The sequence below is a fragment of the Sylvia atricapilla genome, chromosome 13 (assembly GCF_009819655.1).
Source record: "Sylvia atricapilla isolate bSylAtr1 chromosome 13, bSylAtr1.pri, whole genome shotgun sequence".
Classification (NCBI taxonomy): domain Eukaryota; kingdom Metazoa; phylum Chordata; class Aves; order Passeriformes; family Sylviidae; genus Sylvia; species Sylvia atricapilla.
The window spans coordinates 18,337,866-18,363,361 of NC_089152.1; the positions used below are offsets into that span (position 1 = coordinate 18,337,866).

General features: G+C 53.4%; 1 protein-coding gene across 2 annotated transcripts in view; it reads right to left on the reverse strand.

The window, feature by feature from the left end:
* Positions 1-39: 39 nt before the first annotated feature.
* NPTN (neuroplastin) overlaps positions 40-25,496 on the reverse strand; it is a 43,848-nt gene continuing 18,391 nt past the window's right edge. Inside the window, exons 2-8 of one of the 2 annotated variants that reach the window (XM_066328716.1) lie at positions 20,756-20,924; positions 17,010-17,104; positions 10,539-10,672; positions 9,525-9,798; positions 1,796-1,817; positions 1,411-1,484; positions 40-208 (exon numbers count right to left, since the gene is read on the reverse strand). In XM_066328716.1, coding sequence (XP_066184813.1) covers positions 1,424-1,484; positions 1,796-1,817; positions 9,525-9,798; positions 10,539-10,672; positions 17,010-17,104; positions 20,756-20,924 — 755 coding nt within the window. In that variant the 3' untranslated portion in view covers positions 40-208; positions 1,411-1,423. Of the gene's footprint in view, positions 1,062-1,410; positions 1,485-1,795; positions 1,818-9,524; positions 9,799-10,538; positions 10,673-17,009; positions 17,105-20,755; positions 20,925-25,496 lie in introns of both variants that reach the window. The other variant, XM_066328715.1, reaches the window with a different exon arrangement.

Sequence of the window (25,496 nt, forward strand, 5' to 3'; positions counted from 1 at the left end):
TTTTGTCGGTGTTTTATTTTTAAAAACAGGTGAATCCACTTTTTATACATCATTGCACTTCAACAAATACACAGAACACGAGTTCATGCAGCTACAGTTACGCACATCATGAGAACCCTGGTAGGTCTAATTTCTACAATCTTTAAATCATGAGAAATTACAGTGTCAAACTAAAGAGGAATAACTAGTTGCATAGAATATCACCATGCTGTAACATTTCATCATTTAAACAAAAAAAAAAAAAAAAAAAGAAAATTATAAAAGTTTGCCTGAATTGAATGTACAAGAATATGTCGAACACATCAGTGCAAAAGGATTTGAGAATTTACATGAGTTAACAAAAAAAAAAATCACTTAAAAAGCAATCATATATATATATTTATAAACTGAAGGTTTGTTTTTGTTTCCAACTGCATCCCACCACCACCAGCAGCCCCTGGCACCACCCAGCCCCGACGCCCAACAGGACACCCGCGCTCCATGGTTAAAGCCCTTAAGGAAATTCCAATGTCCCTGCTGCGAGCGCCGGCCCGGCATCGCTCCCTCCTTCCAGCCATACAGTAAGGAATGAATATCAGCAGCTTCAAAATGAACCACAACGACTTCTGGTTTCCCCTCCCCCAAATATAAATATATACTGTATATATCTTTTAAGTTTTGCTGTACTTTACAAAAGAAGTCTCACTAGATGGCAGCGGTGCGGTTTGAGCGGTGCCGAATTTAACAGCTACAGGAAGTAAAAAACAGCGCATGCGTGAACCCGCCTGGCTACTGCTCGTGTAAAGAGAGGAAAGGAGGAAAAAAAAGCAACATTCACAGCACATCAAGCCCAAAAGAGTTTACACCTTCTACACGGAAGCATTATTAAAATTCATCTGGCTAGGTCATCCTTGCAGGAGAGGCTAAATAAGGCATGCGTTAGACAGTCATATTGTTGCTCACTTGGAAAGGAAAGAAAAAAAAAAAAAGAAATCAGACAGAACTGGAGTTCTAGAACCAAGAGTTCCAACCCTTAAATTTAGCAGGTCATATTGCCATCAGTCTCTCAGAAACTTAAAGCTCTAAAAAAGAAACGAGAAAGAGGTGCTAGTCAATGGTGAACAGCGCGAGCCGCCGCAGCCTGCAATCCCCGCGCTGCGCTCCCACCGGGGCACGGCTCCCGACAGCCCCAGCTCCACCTTTGAGCGGGGAATCAAATCAGGAGGGCTCGGCAGCTTGGGCTAGATTTTAGCAAGCAGGTCCGTAAACCACCCGCCTGCCTGAGGCAATGAGGTTTGGTCCCCACCCCGCGCTCCCTGAGGCGCAGCAGGAATGTTCTAACGCAGGGAAGGTGTTTGCTGCCGCGCCCCCAGCACTCCGGGCAGGAGGGCTGGGCCTGCCCGCTCCCGGCCGGGCGCAGGCAATACTTACATGATGAGCATTTTTAATTTGTGTTTCTCTGGCGTAAGTTTTTGTCTTTGTGATTGTTTGTAGAATTGGTTTTCCTGCAGAAAGGGACAGAGAAATGCACCAAAAATTAGTCACAGGCACAGGGAAAATGGACATTATTTGTACTTCATTAAACTGTTACAGTCTTCCTCCCTTTAGCTGGCCAAAGACAACAGTTTTAGACTTTGTATTTTAGCACGTTTATTTTTTTAGCAAAAGGTTGGTTTTCTTTCCTCCAGTCTAAGAAATGCATCAGAAGGTCCAACACCATCTGTAATGTCACATGCAATATGAATCCTGTGATTTATCACCTCCCACAACCCCCCCAGATTAACCCAGAGTATTTTTTTCCTGAAAACACACTTACATTGGCCCGGCTGGTTCATCATCTGCAGCAAACATCCCGATGCACCCAGGGAGACACAAAGGAAGGAAAGAAAAAGAGAGTCAGTGTTTGCAGGGGGCCACAAGGCGAGCAGCAAACTGATCTATCTACAGCATCAAAGGCCATTCCAGTCGGGAGTGCAAGGATCATGGAGTTACTGCTCTGGATTTGGGTTTAATGGCAGGTATGTTGCTTCAATGGGTTTAGTTAACACTTGGAATGCTGGTCATGAAGGACTGCAACTGTAGCGGACAGATTGGTGCAACATGGTCAAGACTCATCTTGTCCCCAAGTTCCAGTGGTTCAATCTCATAAAGATAGATGAGGAGACATACCAACGGTTCAGTTGTAAAATCCTGCTGGATGTTTGCTTGCATTGACTTTTTTTGAATATGTATTTTAATTTTTAAGCCATTTTTTTTCCACTGCTGATGGGTAACTCCTGGTATATACCCCAGAGGGTACATACCCCATACTCATTTTCCCCCACGGATGAAATAACCTCTACATTCCCCATTTTTCTCAGTGTTTAATTAGAAGGGACCAGGTTAGGAGGAGGCTGAAGGGGAACACTCGATTCTGGTCCCAACCATGGTCCTTGGGCAGCAGCATCTGATGTCACCAGGAGGAGCTGGGGTGCTGGGACACCACTGGACACACTGAAGCTGCAGAGGACTGACAGCATCATCCTGCCCATGGCCCCTGGTAAAACTCATTAAGAACTGTCAGGTGGGGCGAATCTGCCAATGAGGAATGTTTCATATTAACTCTCATGACCAATCGGGCTTTTTTTTGGAATTCTCAAAAACTCTTTTCTCCCAACACTGTAGTACAGAAGACAGAAATGCATTTACACAACAGTACAAGAGTCAATCCAGGAACCTAATCCTCCCACGGATGGATTTTGGGGGGACCAATTGGGGCCCTGCTGGTTTTGGCACTTGACAGTTGCCGTTCCCACCTCGTGCCGGAGGGCTTTTTGAGGGAAGTCTTTGAGAAACTCTCAGCAGGATTCCACAAGGGTGCTTAGTGCACATGAAGCAGTTATGGAAATTACAGTCTTACAGTGTAGGCATCCGCATGAGCACACGCCAGGAGTAATGCCGGGGAGAGGGGACATTACTCCACCTGGGCCTTCGAGGCAACGGAGAGGCAAAGCCACCGCTAGCACAGACAGTGACCAGAACAAAAAATACTTCAAAAATAAAGAACTAACCACAAACCAAGAGCTTTACAGCCAAAGTAACAGACTAGCGACACACCGGTGTCCACAGAATTCCAGTACCAGCAACAGTAACTATCGGACACGGTACAGAGAACTGGGACTAGGAAGGACAGCCAGACATCAATGTGCTGTTGTATATACAGTGAGATATACAGAGACACATCAGGTACTCAAACACAAAGCACAGCAGAGGAATCTACGGCTTCCTTCCACAAACATCTTTGGGAATCAAGGATCCGAGAGCAGCCGAGCTCCGCGCTCCAGGCAGGATGAGCCTGGGAGGGACAGCGAGCCCCGGGCCCCAGTGCTGCCTCTGAGACCCAGCTCGGCTCCAACAAGCACCATCGACAGCTTTGGGAGTTTGTTTGGCTGGACTTCAGCAATATCAAACTGCACCGTGGACACTCACTACAAAATAACCGTCTTCCCTTCTCGGCTCAAAGATTTAAATGCCTATTTCAGATCAGCACGTTTGTGTTGTCAAAAAAACACAAAAAAAAAAACCACCACAAAAAAAAAAAGAAAAAAAAAAAAAAGAAAAAGAAACTTCACATTTATAATGGCTGCCGTCGGTGATTCCTCACAAAGATCCCACAAAAAAACCTACTGGAATACTTGAAGCAGATGGTGGATCCGCACCACTCCTCCCTGTCCCATCTCTAAGCTAAACCAGAGCTAAAAAGACCGAGGGAAATTCCCGGTCAGCCGTTGAGTGCTGGAAAAGCATCCCCAGTACAGTACAGACACAGACCGAACCCTCAGCGAAACCAGGGGCAACAGAACAACAGAAAAACCAGTACAAAAATCAGACTAAAGAAAAGGTTCAAAACAGCAAACTGAAATCCAAATTAGTCGTGAACGTGAATGAGGAAATTTTCAAGAGTGTTAACGTCATGACTTGTGCGTTGTATAGACTGAAGCGGAGGTTAAACAAACTCCAAAGCATGCAGAGCTCTCACTTACCACCATTTTTTAAGGGTATGATGCAATTGAAGGGGGGAAAAAAAAAAAAAAAGAAGTCATAGTAACCGACAAGATCAATATAAGCCAAAGCTTTAATGCCACAGCCCTGCTCTAGAACAGTCAGTAACACTTAGGACATGGGGACGTCCCCTAGCGCTCCCCAGACGCTGCCAGGAGCGACCACGCCGAGCCCCTCCTCCTGCAGGATCTCTGCTGGCTCTGGGCATCTGCAGGCTCCAAAACCCCCCTGGTCACAGGACACAGCAATAACCCCCCGAGCCAGGCCTTTCCTGCGGCTATGGAATGGCCTGCTCCGTGGGCTCCCAAAACCGCGCAGTTCGGAACCAAAATGGGGGAACTGCTGCTTGTCTTTAACATGTGTAATCAATCCCTGCAGGCAAAAATATCTGGGAATTAAAACTGGAAGATGATGACAAGCAGATCTCCCTTAGCTCCTCCACTTGTATGGGAATGTGTTTGGTGTGCTCTCCCCCCACTTTCAGCCTTAATTTACAAGGCATTTTACATGTCACTCAGTTTCTTTCACCGCCTTTGGAAAGCTACAGGGTTTATTTTTAGCATCAAATTAATCCTCGGTAGCATCTTGTGACTGGTGGAAGTTAAAAATGAAACACTAGCAGGTTCTTCCAGCACTAAGATTCCCATTTTTGCTTCTGAAGGGATTCTACATCTCAGCTCATGCTTTAAAACCTGCAGAGAATCCATCCCAAACTGGTTTGGGTTGGAAGGGACCTCAAAGCCCATCCAGTGCCACCCCCTGCCATGGGCAGGGACACCTCCCACTACGCCAGGCTGCTCCAAGCCCCGATGTCCAACCGCGCCTGGGACATTTCCTGGGATCCAGGGACAGCTTACTGCTCTGAAGGAGCAGCCAGAGCCTGTGACAGCTCAGGGTCCTGTGTTATGGTCCCTTCCCACTGGGATACAATGATGCTGCTAGGAACAGCTGATGGCTATGGCCTCACTATGTACCTGCTTCACAATCTGCTCACCCTGACGAATTTAAAGTGTGGGAGAGAAAAATGTGCATAAAAGGGAAAAAAAAAACCCACCAAAATCACGGGTTAGAAAAGGTAAATGGTTGCAGTAAAAACAGTTGGTTTCTTTCAATTACTTACAGTAATAGCAGGAACAGGGAAAGTCAAGAAAAAAGCAAAAGAGGGTTAGAAAGAACGTGGGGATTTGGATGGAGCTTCTGCAGAGCCAGAAGAAACACATTTATGGGAGGTCTTTGGATTAGGCTGAGGGATGAGAGGGGAAGAATGAAAAGGGACGTTATAACCCAGTCACCTCACAGCTTCGGACTCGAGACCATGACTACGGATTTACAAGTAAAAACCTCTGCCACTCCTATGGGGAATGGAGCCAAGGGGTTTTTACTTTCTACTTACCCCAGCAGACACCCTTAAACCCAGGGCTGTGCTGATTATAGACTATTTGATCCAACACCAGCAGAAAGCCCGCTCACTTTAGGAACCTACACTCAGGTGGTGCTGGCTGATCACTGTCTATGGAAACCAAGCAGCTGGAGCTCCACCAGAGGAACAAAGCCATTCCCTTCTCCCTCCTCCAGGGCAGCTCAGAGGCATTCCCTGCTGGCACCGCCTCCCGCCGGGCATGCAGCCTCGTGCCAGGGCATGCCACGCTCATGCAGCTCAAAGCCACGGACGCTGCACGTGGGGCCGGCCCCTCTGCATCTACTGGCCCCCTCTGGGTCTGCCGGCCCCTGGCTGCTCCCTGGGGAGAACAGGGAACGAGCTGGACGCTGCCTTACCAGGTGTAAGGCAAGTCAGAACTCAGGTTCCGAAAGGATGCAGGAATTGAAGCGGCAGTGCCCTCCCTTCCTCCTTCCAGCACACAGCTGGATGTGCTGGGAGCAGCCCTCATCCACAGGCTCCGCAGCAAACCCTGTGCCGAGCACCCCGCTGTTTTGGTGGGAACAGGCATTTCATGGGGGCAATGTTCCTTTTCCTGCTCTCCAGCAGCAGGAAAAAGAATCAACTCCCAAATCAGAGTTCTGAGAAGGAGGAAGCATCAGCAAAGGAGCTCCTGAGCAGCCCTGGCCTGAGGCACACCAAGCAGCTCACCGGACACACAAAGCGAGGTCCATGCAAAACCCAGCCCTGCAGTCAGGAAATGCCAAAGTTAAAGGAGGGCCCCTGCTCTTCTTCCAGCATGGCAGCGCTTCCAGCAGAGGGAACACCTTTACATTGCAGAGTGTTCTGGGGACATGGAACTGCTCCAAGTGTACCCAGGAGTCCAGCACCCTCCCCAAGCCTCCCAGGGATGAAGCCATGGGCACGCTGAGCCAGGGCATTTGAAGCCTGCAGAACATGGAGATCAGAGGGAGAGGGGATTCATTCAATTGTTTCTTTGGGCTGGCCAGGCAGGGTTCCCAAGTGCTGGGGAAGAAGTCCAGACACCTGAGGATCCTCTCACCCAGAGAATGCTTCTGTCCCACCAGTCACATCAGCCAGGACTAACTGGGCACTTGTGCTCACACCAGACTGGTCTCACCTGAGAGGAGCTGACCCAAAGACTGTCATTTGTGTAGGTTTAACTGAGCCAGCCCTAAAGTATCACCTGGGCACAGCACAAGGTGAGAGCTCACCACGGGCACTTGCAGCTCCCAGCAGGATCCAAAACCAGCAGCACACCCTGCACGGCCCCAGTCAGGAGCCAGGGTGAGCTCATTAACAGCTCTTCTGCTCCAAAAGCCTTGGATTTTCCTGAGCACAGGAAGGGGCCACATTTAGCAGCATTGGTTGTCTCCAAATTTTAAAAATCATTCTTAGAAATGGTGTAAATGAGCCACATTTCCAGTTATCTGTGCACTCCTCTCCTCAGGCCCGATGGTGGCCAGAACATCAGAGGACTCCTGAGGAACAGTGGCACCCTGAGGTGGCTGTGTGGCACCTGCAGAGTGGGGGGACACCACGGGTCCAACCCTCGGGATCTCTACAGGGATCTGCAGCCAGAGGCATCCCCCAGCAGGAGGAAGTGCCCAGCCAAGGGGTAACGACCCCTGGGCACAGATCCACAGGGACCATCCACCCTCACACCTGCTGTGGGATCTGGGCTGACACACACATCACAGAAACTGGGCACTGGGAAGGCCATTCCAGAGTTACTCCACTCTGGGAAGATGGGGTGATCTCAATTTGGAGAGGTCCAACATTCCCATCCCAGCAGGAAGGGCAGCAAGAGCTCAGTGGGTGCTGTAGCACCACCTCCTGTGGAGCTCTGCCATGAGCACAGCCCTAAAGCTGAGCACGTCCCGCTGACACCGCAGTGGAAAAGCCAGCAGAGAGATCCTGGCTGGTGCTGTGGGTAACAAGTGCCTCAGCCACAGCTCCCTGCCCTTCCCTCCCCGGCTCCCTGCAGCACTGGAGGCCAGAGGTGGGACTCTGGAAGGGGGAGCTGAAATTCCAAATGCCGAGCACGCCGCTGCATTCCAGCATTAACTTTGGCATTTCATAACCATGTCTTGGAAAGAATCACATTCAGGATAACCCAAGTCAAACATGCACACGTGGGAATCAGGAGGCTCCTGGTGATGTCCCACGGGTGCATTTGCACGTGCCCTGCTCCCGGGGCGTTCCCCACCAGGGCAGCACAGAAAGCCTCGATCCCAGGATGGAAAATGCACAACTATCCAAGGGATGTGGGACTCGAGGAGTGCTGCTGATTGTGTCCCTCAGCCAGGCAAACCTCATCCACAGCTACAGACTGTCACACTGAGCAAGGGTTCTTCCTCCAGGAGAGGGGACAGGCAGAACATCTGACCCCTGTGGAGGTGCCTCGTGTCACTCTCCAGGGCTCTGCCTTCGAAACAGCAGCCCCAGTGAGCACTGGAGTAACCTCAGCTCCTGGGCTCATCATTCTGGACAGCTCCAGGGGGATGATGAGCCTGCATCCCTCGGGTACCAGCCAGGAAAACTCCTGCCTTGGAAAGAGGCAGTGAACTCTTCACCTCCAGTGTGAGCTCCCTGCACCACCACGGGGGCTGTGCTCTCATCTGGTCACACCAAATCCAGTTCCTGATGGAGTCGGTCCATTTGGAGCTGCTTGCAGGGGATATTTGTGTAGCCAATTCCCAGGACCTTGTCTTGGTCCTTGTGAAACTTCATCCAATGAAAATTCCAAACGTGGGGAACTGTAATCCCTGCTGTGGAGGTGGGTACGTGCAAGGGAAAGTGACAATTGTCTGTTCCGAGTTTTCTGGGCTGGTAGAGGTCCCTGAGGCCACGCTGAGGGCACTGGAAGCTGTTAGTGATGCACAGAACATGCACTACGGTTCAACTGGGGGCTCCACCCCCAGAGCAGCCCCCACACATGCTCTGTAAGCAGTTAGTAAGTGCTACTCAAGGCTTACAACCAAAGCTGGTTTCCTCTAGGGATGCACTACTTCAGCCAGTTCTGATCCCACTCGGCCCTTCTCCCATTATTTGTTATTCCACTCGCTGTGTTCCAGGAGCTCCTCCCCTCACTGTGGATCCATGAAGGTGGCTGTGCCCAGCCCACAGACACATCACTGTCTCACACCTCTGCTGTCCTGCCCTGTGAGGGCCCAGGCGCCCCTGCAGCCCCACAGCCACCCCCAGCTGCCCTGGGAAGCAGCTCTCACTGGGAAAGGCTTGGCCAGCCCAGGATGGTGCTGAGGATCACTCCAGCACTCCGCCCCTGCTTGGATCCATCGTGTTCCTACAACACCATGACATTCCTCCTCTCCCAAGGAGTCCTTGCAGAGGTTTTACCCGCTGGAGTACGGTGCTAGCAGCACATTAAAGGCTGCTTCTCAGCACGCAGCTTGCAAATAGTCAGCGTCACACTGCCCCTTTCCCCAGCTGTGCACAGGGGAAGGTGTGCAGGAGAAGCTCATAGATAAAAGTTACTACTAGTTGTATGTACCAAACACAGATTAATTAATTAATTATTGCTACCATCAAACCTGATAATAAGCCCTATTTTTATAAAATCTAACCAGTGGCTACAATGAGATACAGGTTCCAGAGCATTCCTTAACTACAGATTTAGCTACACGGCAGAGTAAGAGCCCTCCCCCCATGTCTGAACCCTGGACACGTTTCAGTTTTGAAGCACCTTTGCAGCCCCAATCCCTTGAAGTGCAATGATTCCTTAGCTGGAGTGCAATGTTCCCTCGGAGCCCCTGCCCCGTGGGGAGGAGGGGATGGCCCCAGGGCTGAGGGTGCTGCCCACACTCCCCGGGTGGGCTGGACAGCGCTTCTCAGGAGGGAGATGGCAGCGCTCCACCCCTCATGCGGCAAAGCTTCAACAACACCCACAGACCCCCTCCCACCCACGGTCTGAGACCAGCCCTGGGCGCTGCGCCCTCCTGGGCTTCACGTTCGGAGGGAAGAGAGGAGAGAGGCCGGAGGACTGGAGAGGGACAGGCTGGGCTGCTGCTGGTCGTGGCCGCGCTCCTCCAGCAGGCAGCCGCCGCGGCCGCGCTCCGTCACAGGCGGCGCTGGGCGCACTTACCGTCGGGGACCTCGTCCGGCCGCTTCCGCTTCTCGTAGATGACGATGATGACCACCAGGATGACGATCTCGGCCAGGATGCCCAGAAAGGGCCACAGCGGGGCCAGGTGGCTGCGCACGCGCAGGATGGTGGTCACCGACACCGAGCCCACCGGGTTGGTGGCGTTGCACTGGTACTCGCCGGGGTCCTCGTTGATCTGCAGGTTCGTGATGCTCAGCTCGGTGTAGTTCTCTTTGTTGGAAATGAAGAACCTGCCCGAGGAGTTGTTGATGTCCTGGCAAAGGGACACGGGTGGGAAACGGCGACAGCGTTAAGTTCTGGGGCCTCTGTGGAGATTTGAGGGAGGAGCCCTCTCTCCAAACACCACCAAAACACCACAAAGGGAACCCTGCACTCCGGGGCCTGATCACTGCCAGCGCTCACTCCTTAAAACCTTCAGCCCACGCTCATCCCATCCTGCTATGTCCTCCACGTTTTGGCTCCATCCCTCCAATTCTCCCTCGCTGGCAGCTCACGCAGCAACAGGGCAGGTTAGAAATTCCCAGCTCCTCTCTGCTATTCCCACTGCTGGTCACATTTTCCTGCTCACTACATCACTGGCTACACGGAACAAACAGATCACTCAAGTTCTAACAGGGATCACTGCCACCTCCTCATATTAAGTCTTGTGAGCTCAACCAGTAAAACTTGGAGGAATTTATAACCCAGTGTGGTTTTAAATCATGTTTCATAACTCAGATCTTGCAGTCTGTAGCAAATCCCAGAAAATGGCTTTCAGGGTAAGTTCTTTGCCCAGCAATGCAGTGAGCAACTTTTTTCACATTCCAGTAATATCAGTATCAATTTGATGGTCACCCACCCTGCTGACAATACCCACCTTCACTGACACTTTGGAGGGACTGCACTTTGGGAAGTGACAAAGCCCCTTTAACAGCCCACCCCTAAGCCCAGGGTGCTGCTGTCCTCCCTCTCTGGGGGTCTGGGCAGCAGAGACACCGTGACCCCGTTCCTTACCTCAAACACCCCATTGACCTTCTTGCGCCACACCCACTCGGGGTGGGGGAAGCCCACGGACTTGCAGTACATCAGGGCCTCCTGCCCCTCGTTTTTGTTCTCACTCCTCTTGTGCCCAGTGATGTCAGGAGTGGCTGCGAGACAACAGAGCAGCTGGTCAGTGCAAACAGGCTTCCTTCACTCCTCTCCTTCACAGGCCTCCGCACTCCACGGAAGCCATGCTTTCCCACAGCAAGAAATGTCATGGAAGAGCTGTGTTTGTGTGTGTCTCTCAGGGCAACCCTAAACCCGGTTTGTGTGTGACCCTAGAGCAGCCCCAAACCCTGTGCTCCTGTCTGTGTGACCCTAGAGCAGCCCCAAACCCCATGCTCCTGTCTGTGTGACCCTAGAGCAGCCCCAAACCCCGTGCTCCTGTCTGTGTGACCCTAGAGCAGCCCCAAACCCTGTGCTCCTGTCAGTGTGACCCTAGAGCAGCCCCAAACCCCGTGCTCCTGTCAGTGTGACCCTAGAGCAGCCCTACACCCTTTGTCCCTGTCTGTGTGACCCTAGAGCAGCCCCAAACCCCGTGCTCCTGTCTGTGTGACCCTAGAGCAGCCCCAAACCCTGTGCTCCTGTCTGTGTGACCCTAGAGCAGCCCCAAACCCCGTGCTCCTGTCTGTGTGACCCTAGAGCAGCCCTACACCCCGTGCTCCTGTCTGTGTGACCCTAGAGCAGCCCTACACCCCGTGCTCCTGTCTGTGTGACCCTAGAGCAGCCCCAAACCCCGTGCTCCTGTCTGTGTGACCCTAGAGCAGCCCCAAACCCCGTGCTCCTGTCTGTGTGACCCTAGAGCAGCCCCAAACCCCGTGCTCCTGTCTGTGTGACCCTAGAGCAGCCCCAAACCCCGTGCTCCTGTCTGTGTGACCCTAGAGCAGCCCAACACCCCGTGCTCCTGTCTGTGTGACCCTAGAGCAGCCCCAAACCCTGTGCTCCTGTCTGTGTGACCCTAGAGCAGCCCCAAACCCCGTGCTCCTGTCTGTGTGACCCTAGAGCAGCCCCAAACCCCGTGCTCCTGTCTGTGTGACCCTAGAGCAGCCCTACACCCCGTGCTCCTGTCTGTGTGACCCTAGAGCAGCCCCAAACCCTGTGCTCCTGTCTGTGTGACCCTAGAGCAGCCCCAAACCCCGTGCTCCTGTCTGTGTGACCCTAGAGCAGCCCCACACCCCGTGCTCCTGTCTGTGTGACCCTAGAGCAGCCCCAAACCCCGTGCTCCTGTCTGTGTGACCCTAGAGCAGCCCCAAACCCTGTGCTCCTGTCTGTGTGACCCTAGAGCAGCCCCAAACCCTGTGCTCCTGTCTGTGTGACCCTAGAGCAGCCCTACACCCTGTGCTCCTGTCAGTGTGACCCTAGAGCAGCCCCAAACCCCGTGCTCCTGTCTGTGTGACCCTAGAGCAGCCCCAAACCCCGTGCTCCTGTCTGTGTGACCCTAGAGCAGCCCCAAACCCTGTGCTCCTGTCTGTGTGACCCTAGAGCAGCCCCAAACCCCGTGCTCCTGTCTGTGTGACCCTAGAGCAGCCCTACACCCTGTGCTCCTGTCAGTGTGACCCTAGAGCAGCCCCAAACCCCGTGCTCCTGTCTGTGTGACCCTAGAGCAGCCCCAAACCCTCGCTGAGCTCGGGCTGGCTCAGGGCAGTGCCTGGGCTGACCCCTGGCCCAGCAGATGGCCCCAGGCTGCAGGGCCCACCTTTAAAGCCGCAGCTGCTAATTCCAGCACACGTGGCTGGCTGTGTGATGGCAGCTCTGAGCTGTTAATCCATCCAAGGCAGCCCTGCTGCTCCAGGAAACGGGAATTTCCTACCAGAGACTTCCCTGCACACGGGGAGCAATTCCAGCTGCAAGCTGAGATAATGAAGGGAATTTCACAGCTCTGCTCAAAGGGAACAAAACCTCTCGTGCCACCAGACAGCAGCTGGGCCTGCTCTTCCCAAAATTACAGCACAATCTTCTGGCAAGCTCATGTGCTTGGTACTGTCCTGTGTCAAAGGGGGTTTGATGCAGGAAGCACCATCCCGTGCCTCAGATTCTTTCTGGACAGTGACAATGTTATCAAAGTGAGATTCTGAACCAGAGGAAATCCATGGCTGTAGGAAAACCTGGGCTTCGGCCCCTGCTGGTGTGTGTTCACCTGCAAAGGCACTCCAGGAGAGGCCAGAGGTGCTCTCCAAGGGCCCATGGAAATTCCAACAGCATTCCCAGCACAGCCCTGGGCTTTGCAGCAGTCCTGACCAAAGGATGAAGCTCAGCCAGCTGCCAACTCATTAACTCAGATGATGCCGAGCACAGCCATGAACAGGCCAAGAACAAAGCCAAGGGGGTGATTAAGAAAACTGACACCCAAAATGCATCTTTCCACATCAGACATAAAAATACTTTGAGAGACAAAAAACCTGACCTGAATGAAGGCACCAGATCCAAACCATCCCCTGGTCTGGTAGAAAAAGGAGCTGAAGGAAGCTGGGAAGATTCCCCGGCTGCCAGGGGATCCCACACTCCTGTGCCTGCAAGGGGCAGAACACCTGGAGCTAAGGGAGCTTCCAGTCTGTGTCAGGGAAAACGGGAAGGGAGGGGAGAGGGAGAGGAGCTTTCTGGGACACCTTCCCTCCAGCTCCAGGGGGACACAGTGACATTGCTGGAAGGAGAGGCCAGCTCCCAGCAGTGATGCCAGGGCTGATCCCAGCAGAGCAGCAGTGCCCAGAATACCTCTGCCCCTCCCTGGCCCTGCTGGACAGGGCTATTCCTGGAGCTCCCTGGGAGCTCTGTGCACTGCTGCTGTTGCAGGGCTCGCTGCTGCCACCCAGACACAAAGCCAGCCTTTTTCTCTTTTAAACAGTGCAGGGAACCGTGTCCTGCTGGCCCCACATCCCTGCAGTCCCAGCTCCAGCAGGTTTTTCCTGGGAAGCCTTTCAGGCCGGGATTGCTCCAGTGCCAGCCCAAGCCCAGGGTGAGGCAGGTTTTGGATTTCAGCTCTCTGAGTCCCCTCTCTGCTCACACCAGGAGAATGCCCTGGCAAGGGAGGTTTGAATTCCTGCAGATGAGCAGGAAAAAGCCTGAAGGTGGGGCTGGAAACACCTCATGAGGAGCAAAAGGAAGCAGGGCTAACTGCTACCAAAGAAAAGGCAAAATAAATAGACATTTATGCACACATGAGAGGAATTCTGAGCAGCACTGTTTTGATAGTTTTAAACCGAAACACAGGAGAAAGGGGGTTTGTGGCAGGGTGACCATGGGGCTCCAGTGCTCCCAGCTCCCAACAGGCACAGAACTCGGTGTGCAGCAACTTTCTGAAGGGCCTGGGGCTCACACAGCCAGGAAAATCCATTTCCTCATGCACAGGAGGTGTTCAGCCCTCACAAGCTCTTCACTGTCACTACTGAAAAGGAGAGGGAAATTTAAATGTGTAACACCTCCAAACCATGGCCCAGTTACCTTCAAGTTTCCCATTAAGAGACAAAATTAAAGCAAGGGCAAAGCACCTAAAAATATTCCTGCCCTGAAAACTGGGATGTCTGAGGGGTGACCTGAACAGAGGCTCTGGAAGGTTTTATCTGGTTATGATTCCAATCCCTGTCTCCCCTGGAGCCTGAAGATCCTGAGGGCACCAGGAGAAGGGGAAATGTGAGAGGATTTTTGTGGATCGCTCCAAGATGCAGCTGGGCTCAAAGGGTGTCCAAGTGAACCCCTTTCTGGTAGAAAGGAGCAGAGGTTTCCTGAGACAGCCAGGAGTCAAGGAGCAGGCTCTGCCCCAGAGAAACTGCCCGGAAAGTGCAAAGCGAGCTGGAAGAATCCCTAAATGAGGCAAGGGCACAAAGGCCTCCCAGGAAGGGGAATTAAAATGTCTTTCCAGCACCTGTTTCTTCTCCCCCTCCTCCCAAGCTCCCGGTAAGAGCAGGAGCACTGCAGAGTTCTCCAGGGCTGCATTTCATCCTCTGGGTTTCTCTTCATCCCCCAGAGCTCCCAACAGCAGCACTGCAGCAATCAAAGCTCCCCTCCTGGGGCAGGAGGGGGTGCCCTGGGCAGGCCTGGCAGCTCCAGCAGCACTGCCCCACCAGGACCAGCCCCGGGCAGCCCAGCCTGCAGTGCCAAGGAGAAGGGGACAGCAGACCCCTGCTCTGAGGCCCTGAACGCAGCGTGTGCCCAGCCCCTGCTGCCAGCCCCCACACAGCACCCCCAGGCCTCGGGGGGCTGAGCAGCTCCCCCAGAACTTCAGCCACAGCTGCCTGAGGGGAGCCCTGGGCTGGATTCCCAGAAAGGCATCAGACACTGCCCTTAAACCCCGCGATTCACAGCTGCTATTACACCTCTGCCCTCGGGATTCCTCTGCCATCCCACAGTGGTTTGGGGGAAGGCACCTAAGGCCCATCCAGTGCCACCCCTGCCGTGTGCAGGGACACTTCCCACTGTTCCCTCCAGGGACATCTCAGCACTTTCATGCTCTTCCACTTTTTCCCTTGACCAAATCTACCCCTTTGCAGTAAGGTTTACATTTTTGAAGAGAAAATGTGAGAGCAGATCGATGTTTCTGCTGCCGTGTACTGCAAGAATCAGTGTAAGGCAGAAGTAAAGTCTGATGATTGTGTTTGGCACCAGAGTCTGGCAGAATCCTGAAATGGTTTGGGTTGAAAGGTCCTTAAAGCCCATCCAGAGCCACCCTTTTCCATGGGCAGGGACACCTCCCACTGTCCAGGGTGCCCCAGGACTGCTCCAGGGACACTGGAGGGACTCGGGAGGCAGCAGCACACCGAGGGAGGTGACCCTGCGTGCCCTGGGCTGCCTCTGCCACGGGCTCTGGGGAAGCTGTTCACGAGCTGTCAGAAAATGCCTATTTTTTGGAGCATTCAGCACCCTCCTTTCCCTGTGCATCAGCAGCGAGAGCTGCACCACAATCACAATCAGCAGTGAGATCTGTGTGTAATTGCTGGAGCACCAACACCTCCCGTGCAGGTAAATATGACATTACAGATGTGCAAGCCCAGACGGGGGTCACTGCCCCTCACATCTGCTTCACGTGCAATCCCAATTTATTATCCCCAGTTTCCCAGGAACAGCATCTGAGGAGTATTTAGGTGCAAATTCCCGGTGGGAAGTGAGTAGGATTAGTTGTCCTTGCCCTTCAGTGACAGATAGTGGCTTTTCTTCCCACCTCCCTGCCAAGCTCTCCTGGTGGCCCTGCCTGGCAGAGCAGCAGCCAAGCCCTGGGGCAAACACTCCCCAGGGGCCTTGCAGAGTCCAGCAGAGCTGGCAGAGGACTTGCTCCACTCCCCAAATTACATTTCCCCTCTCTAGGAGTGGTTTGTCACCTAAAGAAGCCCAGAGGAGGCAGCAGGAACTTTACATTTTAATTAGGATAGCACCAGGGGATTTAGCAATTAGAGCAAAAGGGCAGAATGGAAGAAAAAAACCCCAGAAAAGGAAAAGAAGGAAAATTAAACCCCTCCACCTGTGTACCCTGAACACCCAGCCAAGCTCCTCAGAGGCACAGGGTGGTGGAATTCCACGTCCCACAGATTATGGATCCTCCCATCTGGAGCCCAAGGCCTGCCCATGCACCACAGATCCCCCAACTCAGCATTCCCTGCACCCTGTGGTCCCCATCACTGGGAATTCCCCAACCTGCCACCAGCACTGCTCTGTGCTTCACCTACAGCAACACTCCTGCCAAACCTTGCCCATTTTGCAGCTTTCATTCCTCACTTCGGGCTCCTAGGGATGCCAGGGGGTGCCCAAGACACAGAGATGTTTTAGTGTCCACAAATGCCCTGGCTGTGTTCCCATCTCTGTGAGCTCTTTCCCTCAATGTGTGGTGACTGAAGGTTAATGTCTCCTGTGTTTCAGGTTCTGTGGTGCCCAGGGGTGCAGCTCTGAGCTCACAGTCAGTGTCACTCAGCTCTGCACACAGCAGGGACACAAAACAAATCCTTCTCCTGCTGCCACACCAAGGACAACTTTCAGCCCCAAAGCACAACCAAGGGTGGGCTGGAGGGAGGGACAAGCAGGATGGGACCCTCACAGCCTGGAGCTGGGATGGGACAATTCAACCCCAATGTGCAAATGGACCAAAACTTATAAAAGTGTGAGACCCCGTGGCCGTTTGTCCATTTTGTGACCATTTGGGTCTGTTTTGTGACCATTCTTAGTCCACCCTGGGTGTAGCCGTGGCCAGGCCTGTCCTGCCCAAGGTGTGCCCTAAAGCCCTTTCAGCCAATCTCTGCTCTGTTCTCCAGCTCTGCCCAGTCCCTGTCCCAGGCCGGCCTGCCCAAGGCATCTCCCTTGCAATCAGAGTCATAATCTCAGCTGATACACCATTATTGGTGACGATTAACCCAGGCCTGGCTCTGTGTGAGGAGGAGCCCTCCCCTCCCCTGTGTGGCAGCCCCGGGAGTGCCCTGTGCAGGCGCAGGGAAGGGGACAGGGGCCCAGGGGTGGCAGCAGTACCTCTGACCTCGATGGTGGCGTTGGCGACGGGCGAGCCGGAGAACACGAACACGCACAGGTACTCCCCCGACTCCTCTGCTCGGGCCTTCAGGATCCTGCAGCACACAGCACAGCACAGCCGCCTCAGTCCCCAATTAACACCTGCTAATTGCAGCGACCAGGGCAGCCCCGCGCCCCCTGAGGCACAGTTTCCTCCCCCCAAAAGGCTCCTTGGCTCCCTTTTTATTAATTATTTTTTAATCGAGCACAAACCCTGCAATAAAATCACTCAGTCACACGTGGGAACTGCTCAGACACATGGAAAAAGCTGCTCACTTCAGCCCGGGCGCTGAGAGCATTTACTCACCCAGTGATAAAGTGAATGAATTTCAGATAAGCAGCTTCCCAATGGCAGAACAGTTCAATAATCACCCTTTGAGCAGCGCCGGTGTGAACCCGCCCAGGCACTGCTCACAGGTGAGGAAAGGAAGGACAAGGTGGAATTGTTTGACTCTCCCCAGGCTGCTGAGCCCGGGGTGACTCTGAGCTCCGGTTACCATCAATCATTCAGGAGCTGCAAACTGACACAGCCCAAGGCTTTACAGGAGCTGCATGAAGGGTCAGCAGAGGCTCGCTCCACTGCCAGTGCTGGAAGAGGCAGGATTGGTGAGGGAAGCCGTTTAACCCGGAATTCTGGAGCTTTCTGCAGGATAAAATACCCAGCTCTCAGCTCCAAGCACCAAAAAACCATCGTGCAGCAAAACAAAGTGACTGAAAAAAACAAGAACCTGGGAGTCAAGGGGAATAAACAGAATACAAAAGATGAACCAATATAAAATATAAATAAATGGAGGAGGTAGATACCCTCTGTTAACCACAGCCAGCTGATGCTGCTTGCCTGGGTCCTCACTGAGAAAACCTGGAATTCCTGCATTTAAATGTAACCAAAGCACAGCTAAGGGGCAGATCCAATGTAAAACCAAACAGCAGAGAGAGCCTGAACTCCAGCAGCAGCACAGGAGCACTCAGGAATTCAGGATCTACTTTAAAAATGGCAATCTGGGATTGCTGGGAGCTCTCACAGCCCCCCATCCCTGGGGACAAGGAACTGTGCTCTCCCATCTTCACCCCTTCCTTGCCCAGCAGTTAAAACTGAAGCCAAGCCCAATTCTTCCCTTCCGGAGGGATTTTGGAAGGAAGAATGCAGCCCAGATGCCCGAGGAGTCAGCCTCAGCCCTCCCTGGGCTAATCCTGGTAATTGTGTGCAGCTCCCAGTGCCCCTGAGCACCAGCCACTGCACCCAGAGAAGTGGCCATTAAGGAAGCCGAGCCCTGAAGCTCAGAGCTGAACACTGCACCGGGAAGGGACCAGCAGGAACTGGGGAAGGGAATGAGCCTCAGCTTTTAACTGCAAAAGGAACCAGGTAATTCAGCGTGAGCTAAAGGGGAAAACAAAAGGAAACCTTGGACAAATCGTTATCAGGATCAAACCCAACTCCCACAGTTCCACAGTGGCTGCTTTGCTAAGGCCAGGAAAACCTGGAATATTCCCTAATCCTCTGCCAGTGAAATAGGGAAAAGGGCCACTCTAGAGACAGGAAATAGCTGGGACCAAGTTGCCCGCAGGGGTTAAAACATCCCTGAAGTGCTCTTCAGCCTGGCTTAACGTGGAGCTGCAAGTTGGGTAGGAAATGAATGGGAAGAAAAACCAGCCAAGGAAATCACAGAGGGCACAGAGTGAGCGAAGGCATCCCCGAGGGAGCTGCACGGGGTCCCACCAGTCCAGCCAGGCCCTGGGATCATCCCACAGCCCCTCCCTCTGGGAACATCACCCTGTCCCCTGGTGATGCCAGCCCCACCAGGTGTGTCCCCTGTCCCCAGGGTGATGCCAGCCCCACCAGGTGTGTCCCTGTCCCCTGGTGATGCCAGGCCAGGCACCGTTGCAGTGCACCCTCCACACCTCAGCAAGACGGTTCCATCTAAGGAAAATTAAGTTTCAGTTTCACCTCAGGACTTTCAAGGGAGAAGCACCAGAAACTTCTGTGTTTCCTTCAGTGTGAGTGCCTCAGTGCCAGGACAGAGGCACCTGCTGGTCCCTGTGGCTGCCCCTCAGAAATGCAGCTGGTTTCTACAAGCCAAATAACCCTCCTAAAACATCACCTGGGAAAGAGCACAGAGGTGTTTGGGGCTTTGTGGGTAACGGCTTCCCTGCACCTGCACACAGCTTTTGCTTTTGTTTGTATCATTTGTTATTTTCCCTTTTATCAACACCTTTTGCTTCACAAAACACACCCAAGGAGCCATCTGGCAATAATTCTAAGCCATTCTGAGAAGTGCTGGACGCCCTCAGAGCACATCAAACCCTTGTTTAGCCAGCTAAAAACATCTGGCGGGGCAAGGATTTTGATAACTGTTTTAGATACGTATTGTAAAGTTAGATTTTTGCAATATTAAAGTGAATGCTGTATGTATAATATTGGAAGACTCTGCTGTATTAACATAGTTCCATTTCTGCTATTAACAGGGCCTAGAAATGGTGCTGTGATGACTATATATGTGTATTTCTTAGGTTGTAACATAATATTAAAATAGAAAATATGTGATGCAAGATGCTTTTTGTAGTTCACTCAGAAGAATAATAAAGACAATCATGAAATCCCTGCACATTCTTGGATTCCCCTATCTGGATAGACAACAGACTCCAGGGGAGGGGTTTATTGAACCTCTGTTATCAGGGAGTGTGGGGCTGGCTGGGGCCACGAAGGAGATTGATCCCAAGGTAAATGGGTGGAACTGAGCTGAGAAACATCTAAACTCAAGAGGAATGTTTGAATCCTCCTTGGGTGTGGGCAATGGATTGGTGGAGAATGCTCAAAGCCCGACAGAAGGCTCACAGGGTCTGTACCTCAGTGCAAACTCTGACTTAGAAATGCCATGGGAGGGACAGACACTGCTGAGAGAGAAATGAAACCAGAAACTATTCAAATGACGGCCCTGCAATAAGACTGGACACTCTGGAGAAACAGAACTGTGAAAGGTGCACTGTAGCAACACCCACGAGGGCTGATTTTAGATGATTGGCTTTAAGGCACCAACAGCATTGGGTGGCAAAAGCTGAGAGGCCAAAACCCGCTTGTAATGGATTGTAATTAGGAAATAGTTTGGCTTCTGATTGTGATGGCATGATTGTAACATCTGCATTGTCTGACCCTTCACATGAGACTGAAAAGAGAATAAAAGTTATTAAAACACCTCTCAGTCCCATCTCTAGGTCAGAAAAGGGTCTAATCCAACACACAGGGATTTATGAATCTGCAACAAGCTGGTGCTTTTTAGGAAGGAGCCTCTGTTACTAAGGTGTGCTCCTTGGCTGAATGCCAACCATACATTTCACTTCTTCTGTCCCCTAATCATCTTTATAAATTTTCCCAAAGAGAGTGAGCTCTGCAGACTCGGTACTTTCTGAGCTTGAGAAGAGCTAGCTCTTCTCACCAGAAACTCTTCAACAGTTTTCTTTTTCCCAAAACAGCCTTGTGTAAACAATATCCTTTCCCATAACAACAGAGCCAATGTTACTGAGCAACGGCAGAGGTGTCAATGTTACTGTCCAAGGGGAGAGAGTCCTATGGACCAATAATGTGGGTTTTTTAGTGCAGCACATTATAAAAGGGCTGAATGAACTGTAAATAAACCTTCTGATGTCTGCTGCCTTCTGACTGGAGCCAAGCACCTCTGTTTGGTGTCCCAGAGGCGCGTTTTGAGACTGACCTGTACTCGGTGGTGTTGGAGGCTTTCCTGGTGCCCGGGATCTCCTCTCCGTTCTTCACCCAGTAGCTGGCGGCCAGGGGGCTGGGGCTGCTGGTGAGGTTACACTGCAGCGTCACCGCCGTGCCCGCGATGTGCAGCACCACGTCCTCGCTGGCGTTGATCCGCGGCTCTGCAACACAGCGACGGCCCTCAGCACGGCCCCACCCCTGGGCACGGTGACACTACTCTAAAGGGCCCAGGGGAGCGGCAGGGGAGGGCACCACACGGGGGATGGCACTGCGGGACACAGCGAGGGGGCACAACCACCACACAGCTGGGGCGGCGCTGCGGCCGCGCTCCTCGGCGTCCGCGCTGCAGCCTGCGGAGACAGAACTGTTCAAGGGGTTCACTGGTCAGGGTTTGATTGTTCAGTGCTTTACTGGGGAACCCTCAGCACCACGGAGGGCCACACAACACCAGCCACCCCTGGCACGCCTCGTAACAAAGTCCTGGGGCTGCACACGAGGCCCCGCTTCCTCCGCCAGAAACTCCTTCCTTCATTCTTCTCCTTGAGCTTTCAAACAAAGCCTTTTTCTATAGAAACAGTGCTCACATTTAGGCTTATTCCAGAAACAGTCTGGGTGTGGCCCTGCCCAAAGGCTGCTGTGTCCCTTCCAAAGGCACGAGGTCCCTGGTGTGTGGAGCTGGGGAAGGCAGGAGGCTCCTGGCAATGAAATGTAAGGATCAAATCAGAGCTGCAACTGGTTTGTGTCTGAAGTTCCCTCAAGCACAAATGTTTATAAAGAATAAAACAGCCTCGGTGCACGAGCCTGAGCGCAGGAGTTCTGCACTTTGCTGCCTGCTTTGGGGCTGTTCTGCTCCACAGCCACACCTGGCAACACAAATTCACATCTTTTCGGGCAAAGCCTTTCAGAAGTGTTCAAATCAATGAGGGCACTGTCCTGCTGTTTGAGAAGCACGCTGCCCCAGCTCCTGCAGGTGCTGCTGCTGGCTGCCTTTCAGCACAGCCACTGAAGTTGCTCCCTGAACTTGGCAAAAAGACCTTTCTGCTGCAGGGCCTGTGCCTCACATGGGCCTGGAGCATCCTGTGACAAACACCTCACCCAGGATGGCAGAGTGCAAAAATGGCACAATTCTTGCTTTAAGTCTCCCAAAAAAATTGGTTTTTAGTGTCAGCTTGGCTGCAGGGCACCCCAGAGCCCCTGTGTGCCAGTGCTGCTGTGGGCCTGCCTGGGATGAATTCCTGACTGCGGGGCAGGGAATTCCAGAGGTGCAGCTCCAGCTGCTCCCTCCTCCCCTCCCCTCTGGGTGCAGGAGGAGGAGGAAGCAGCAAAGATCTCCCTGATTTCTGCAAGTCATCCAAGGAGCTTCGTTCTGGAAACTCTGCCCTGCCGTGTGCTAACAGTTTGGGATATAAATTCATGAGCCACGGAGCCTTTGGAATGCAGGTATGAAACACAACCTGAGAATTGTGTCAGAACCATCCCAGCTTTCCACACAGGGAAGGAACATCCCTGTATCCCATGGCACATCCTCAGGTTACTGCCCAGGGAGATAAAACATCCATCCACTGATAAGCTCATTTCTCCCACACTGGGCATTTTATCTTTCCAAGGACTGTTTCGGGCCCAAAATTGTTATTTCCATACCATGCACCATTCCTGGCCTGCCCTCTGTGCTTTTCCACCCCCAAAGAGCTCATCTGCATTCCCACAAAAACACTGACAGAGCTCTGGGAATATTTTTGGAGTGTGTCTGAAATAGTAACTCAGTGGCTGACCTGCAACCTTTTCAGTTTAGCTTAGCAAAACTGAAAGCAGCTGCAAGTCTCATTTCCAGCTTCACCTGCCTTTATGTTACTTTGATTTGGTTATAAGAAAGCAAATTGATGGATCAGCCTCCTCATTTAATTGCAGGAGACAAACTGCAGTTGGAATACTGGGACAGCAGCAGCCAAAGGAGGATGCTCACCTAGAAAATCACATTCTACACATCACTTGAAGTGCCCATTTTATGTAAGCTCAGCTTTTACAGTTAAATCCAGGCAAAGCAACTAAGAAAAAAAAACCCAGTAAGTGAAATTCTGGTTCCAAATCCGGAATGAGGTGGAAGGCAGATGGTGGTTCCTAGGTGCCAGATTTTCCAAAGCTGATCTCTGCAGAGGCCAGGATGGAGCCAGCACTCTGTGAGACTTAGGTGTCACAGCAGGGCAGCAGCCACCACCATCAGCTGCAAATTCCAACTCCGCCGAGCAGACAATTCCCATTTCCAAGACAAGCTGTGCTCAGGCACATCCTGGAACAGCTGAGGCCATCCAGGCAGGCTCAGGGAAGAGTCTCCACTTGCAGGGACACCTTGGAAAGCTTGTCCCTGTTTCCCTGCAGGGTCAGGCAGGCGCTGATCCCAGCACAGGGGGAAAGAAAGGCATTCGGGGTTTGGTGCACACCTCCCGGCACAGCAGAGCCCCGGGGCAGCACAAGGCACTTGGCAGGAGCTCGGCACACAGCTCCCGGTCAGCAGCAGGTGTAAAGTGGAACAAACAAACGGCGTTAATGTGGGGCAGGAGAGGCCGACTTCAGTCCCTGGAGCAGCGCAGTGCACGGGCCTGAGGGAGGGAAAGCCCCTTTCCAACTTCCCAGCAGCTGGTCCCAAAGCCTGGCCCTGCAAACGGGCAGGGAATTGTCCCCAGAGTCTGTCCCAGGGCACACAGCACTGCCCACAGACACACTCCAGCTCTGTCCCAGGGCAGGGCACACAGCACTGCCCACAGACACACTCCAGCTCTGTCCCAGGACAGGACACACAGCACTGCCCACAGACACACTCCAGCTCTGTCCCAGGACACACAGCACTGCCCACAGACACACTCCAGCTCTGTCCAGGACACACAGCACTGCCCACAGACACACTCCAGCTCTGTCCCAGGGCAGGACACACAGCACTGCCCACAGACACACTCCAGCTCTGTCCCAGGACACACAGCACTGCCCACAGACACACTCCAGCTCTGTCCCAGGACACACAGCACTGCCCACAGACACACTCCAGCTCTGTCCCAGGACAGGACACACAGCACTGCCCACAGACACACTCCAGCTCTGTCCCAGGACACACAGCACTGCCCACAGACACACCTCCAGCTCTGTCCCAGGACAGGACACACAGCACTGCCCACAGACACACTCCAGCTCTGTCCCAGGACAGGACACACAGCACTGCCCACAGACACACTCCAGCTCTGTCCCAGGACACACAGCACTGCCCACAGACACACTCCAGCTCTGTCCCAGGGCACACAGCACTGCCCACAGACACACTCCAGCTCTGTCCCAGGGCAGGACACACAGCACTGCCCACAGACACACTCCAGCTCTGTCCCAGGACAGGACACACAGCACTGCCCACAGACACACTCCAGCTCTGTCCCAGGACACACAGCACTGCCCACAGACACACTCCAGCTCTGTCCAGGACACACAGCACTGCCCACAGACACACTCCAGCTCTGTCCCAGGGCACACAGCACTGCCCACAGACACACTCCAGCTCTGTCCCAGGACACACAGCACTGCCCACAGACACACTCCAGCTCTGTCCCAGGACACACAGCACTGCCCACAGACACACTCCAGCTCTGTCCCAGGACAGGACACACAGCACTGCCCACAGACACACTCCAGCTCTGTCCCAGGACAGGACACACAGCACTGCCCACAGACACACTCCAGCTCTGTCCCAGGGCAGGACACACAGCACTGCCCAGAGACACACTCCAGCTCTGTCCCAGGGCAGGACACACAGCACTGCCCACAGACACACTCCAGCTCTGTCCCAGGACACACAGCACTGCCCACAGACACACTCCAGCTCTGTCCCAGGACACACAGCACTGCCCACAGACACACTCCAGCTCTGTCCCAGGACAGGACACACAGCACTGCCCACAGACCACTCCAGCTCTGTCCCAGGACACACAGCACTGCCCACAGACACACTCCAGCTCTGTCCCAGGGCAGGACACACAGCACTGCCCACAGACACACTCCAGCTCTGTCCCAGGACACACAGCACTGCCCACAGACACACTCCAGCTCTGTCCCAGGACACACAGCACTGCCCACAGACACACTCCAGCTCGTCCCAGGACACACAGCACTGCCCACAGACACAACTCCAGCTCTGTCCCAGGACACACAGCACTGCCCACAGACACACTCCAGCTCTGTCCCAGGACACACAGCACTGCCCACAGACACACTCCAGCTCTGTCCCCAGGACAGGACACACAGCACTGCCCACAGACACACTCCAGCTCTGTCCCAGGACACACAGCACTGCCCACAGACACACTCCAGCTCTGTCCCAGGGCAGGGCACACAGCACTGCCCACAGACACACTCCAGCTCTGTCCCAGGACAGGGCACCAAGCACTGCCCACAGACACACTCCAGCTCTGTCCCAGGGCACACAGCACTGCCCACAGACACACTCCAGCTCTGTCCCAGGACACACAGCACTGCCCACAGACACACTCCAGCTCTGTCCCAGGACAGGGCACACAGCACTGCCCACAGACACACTCCAGCTCTGTCCCAGGGCACACAGCACTGCCCCAGTTACACTCCAGCTCTGTCCCAGGGCAGGGCACACAGCACTGCCCACAGACACACTCCAGCTCTGTCCCAGGACAGGACACACAGCACTGCCCACAGACACACTCCAGCTCTGTCCCAGGACACAC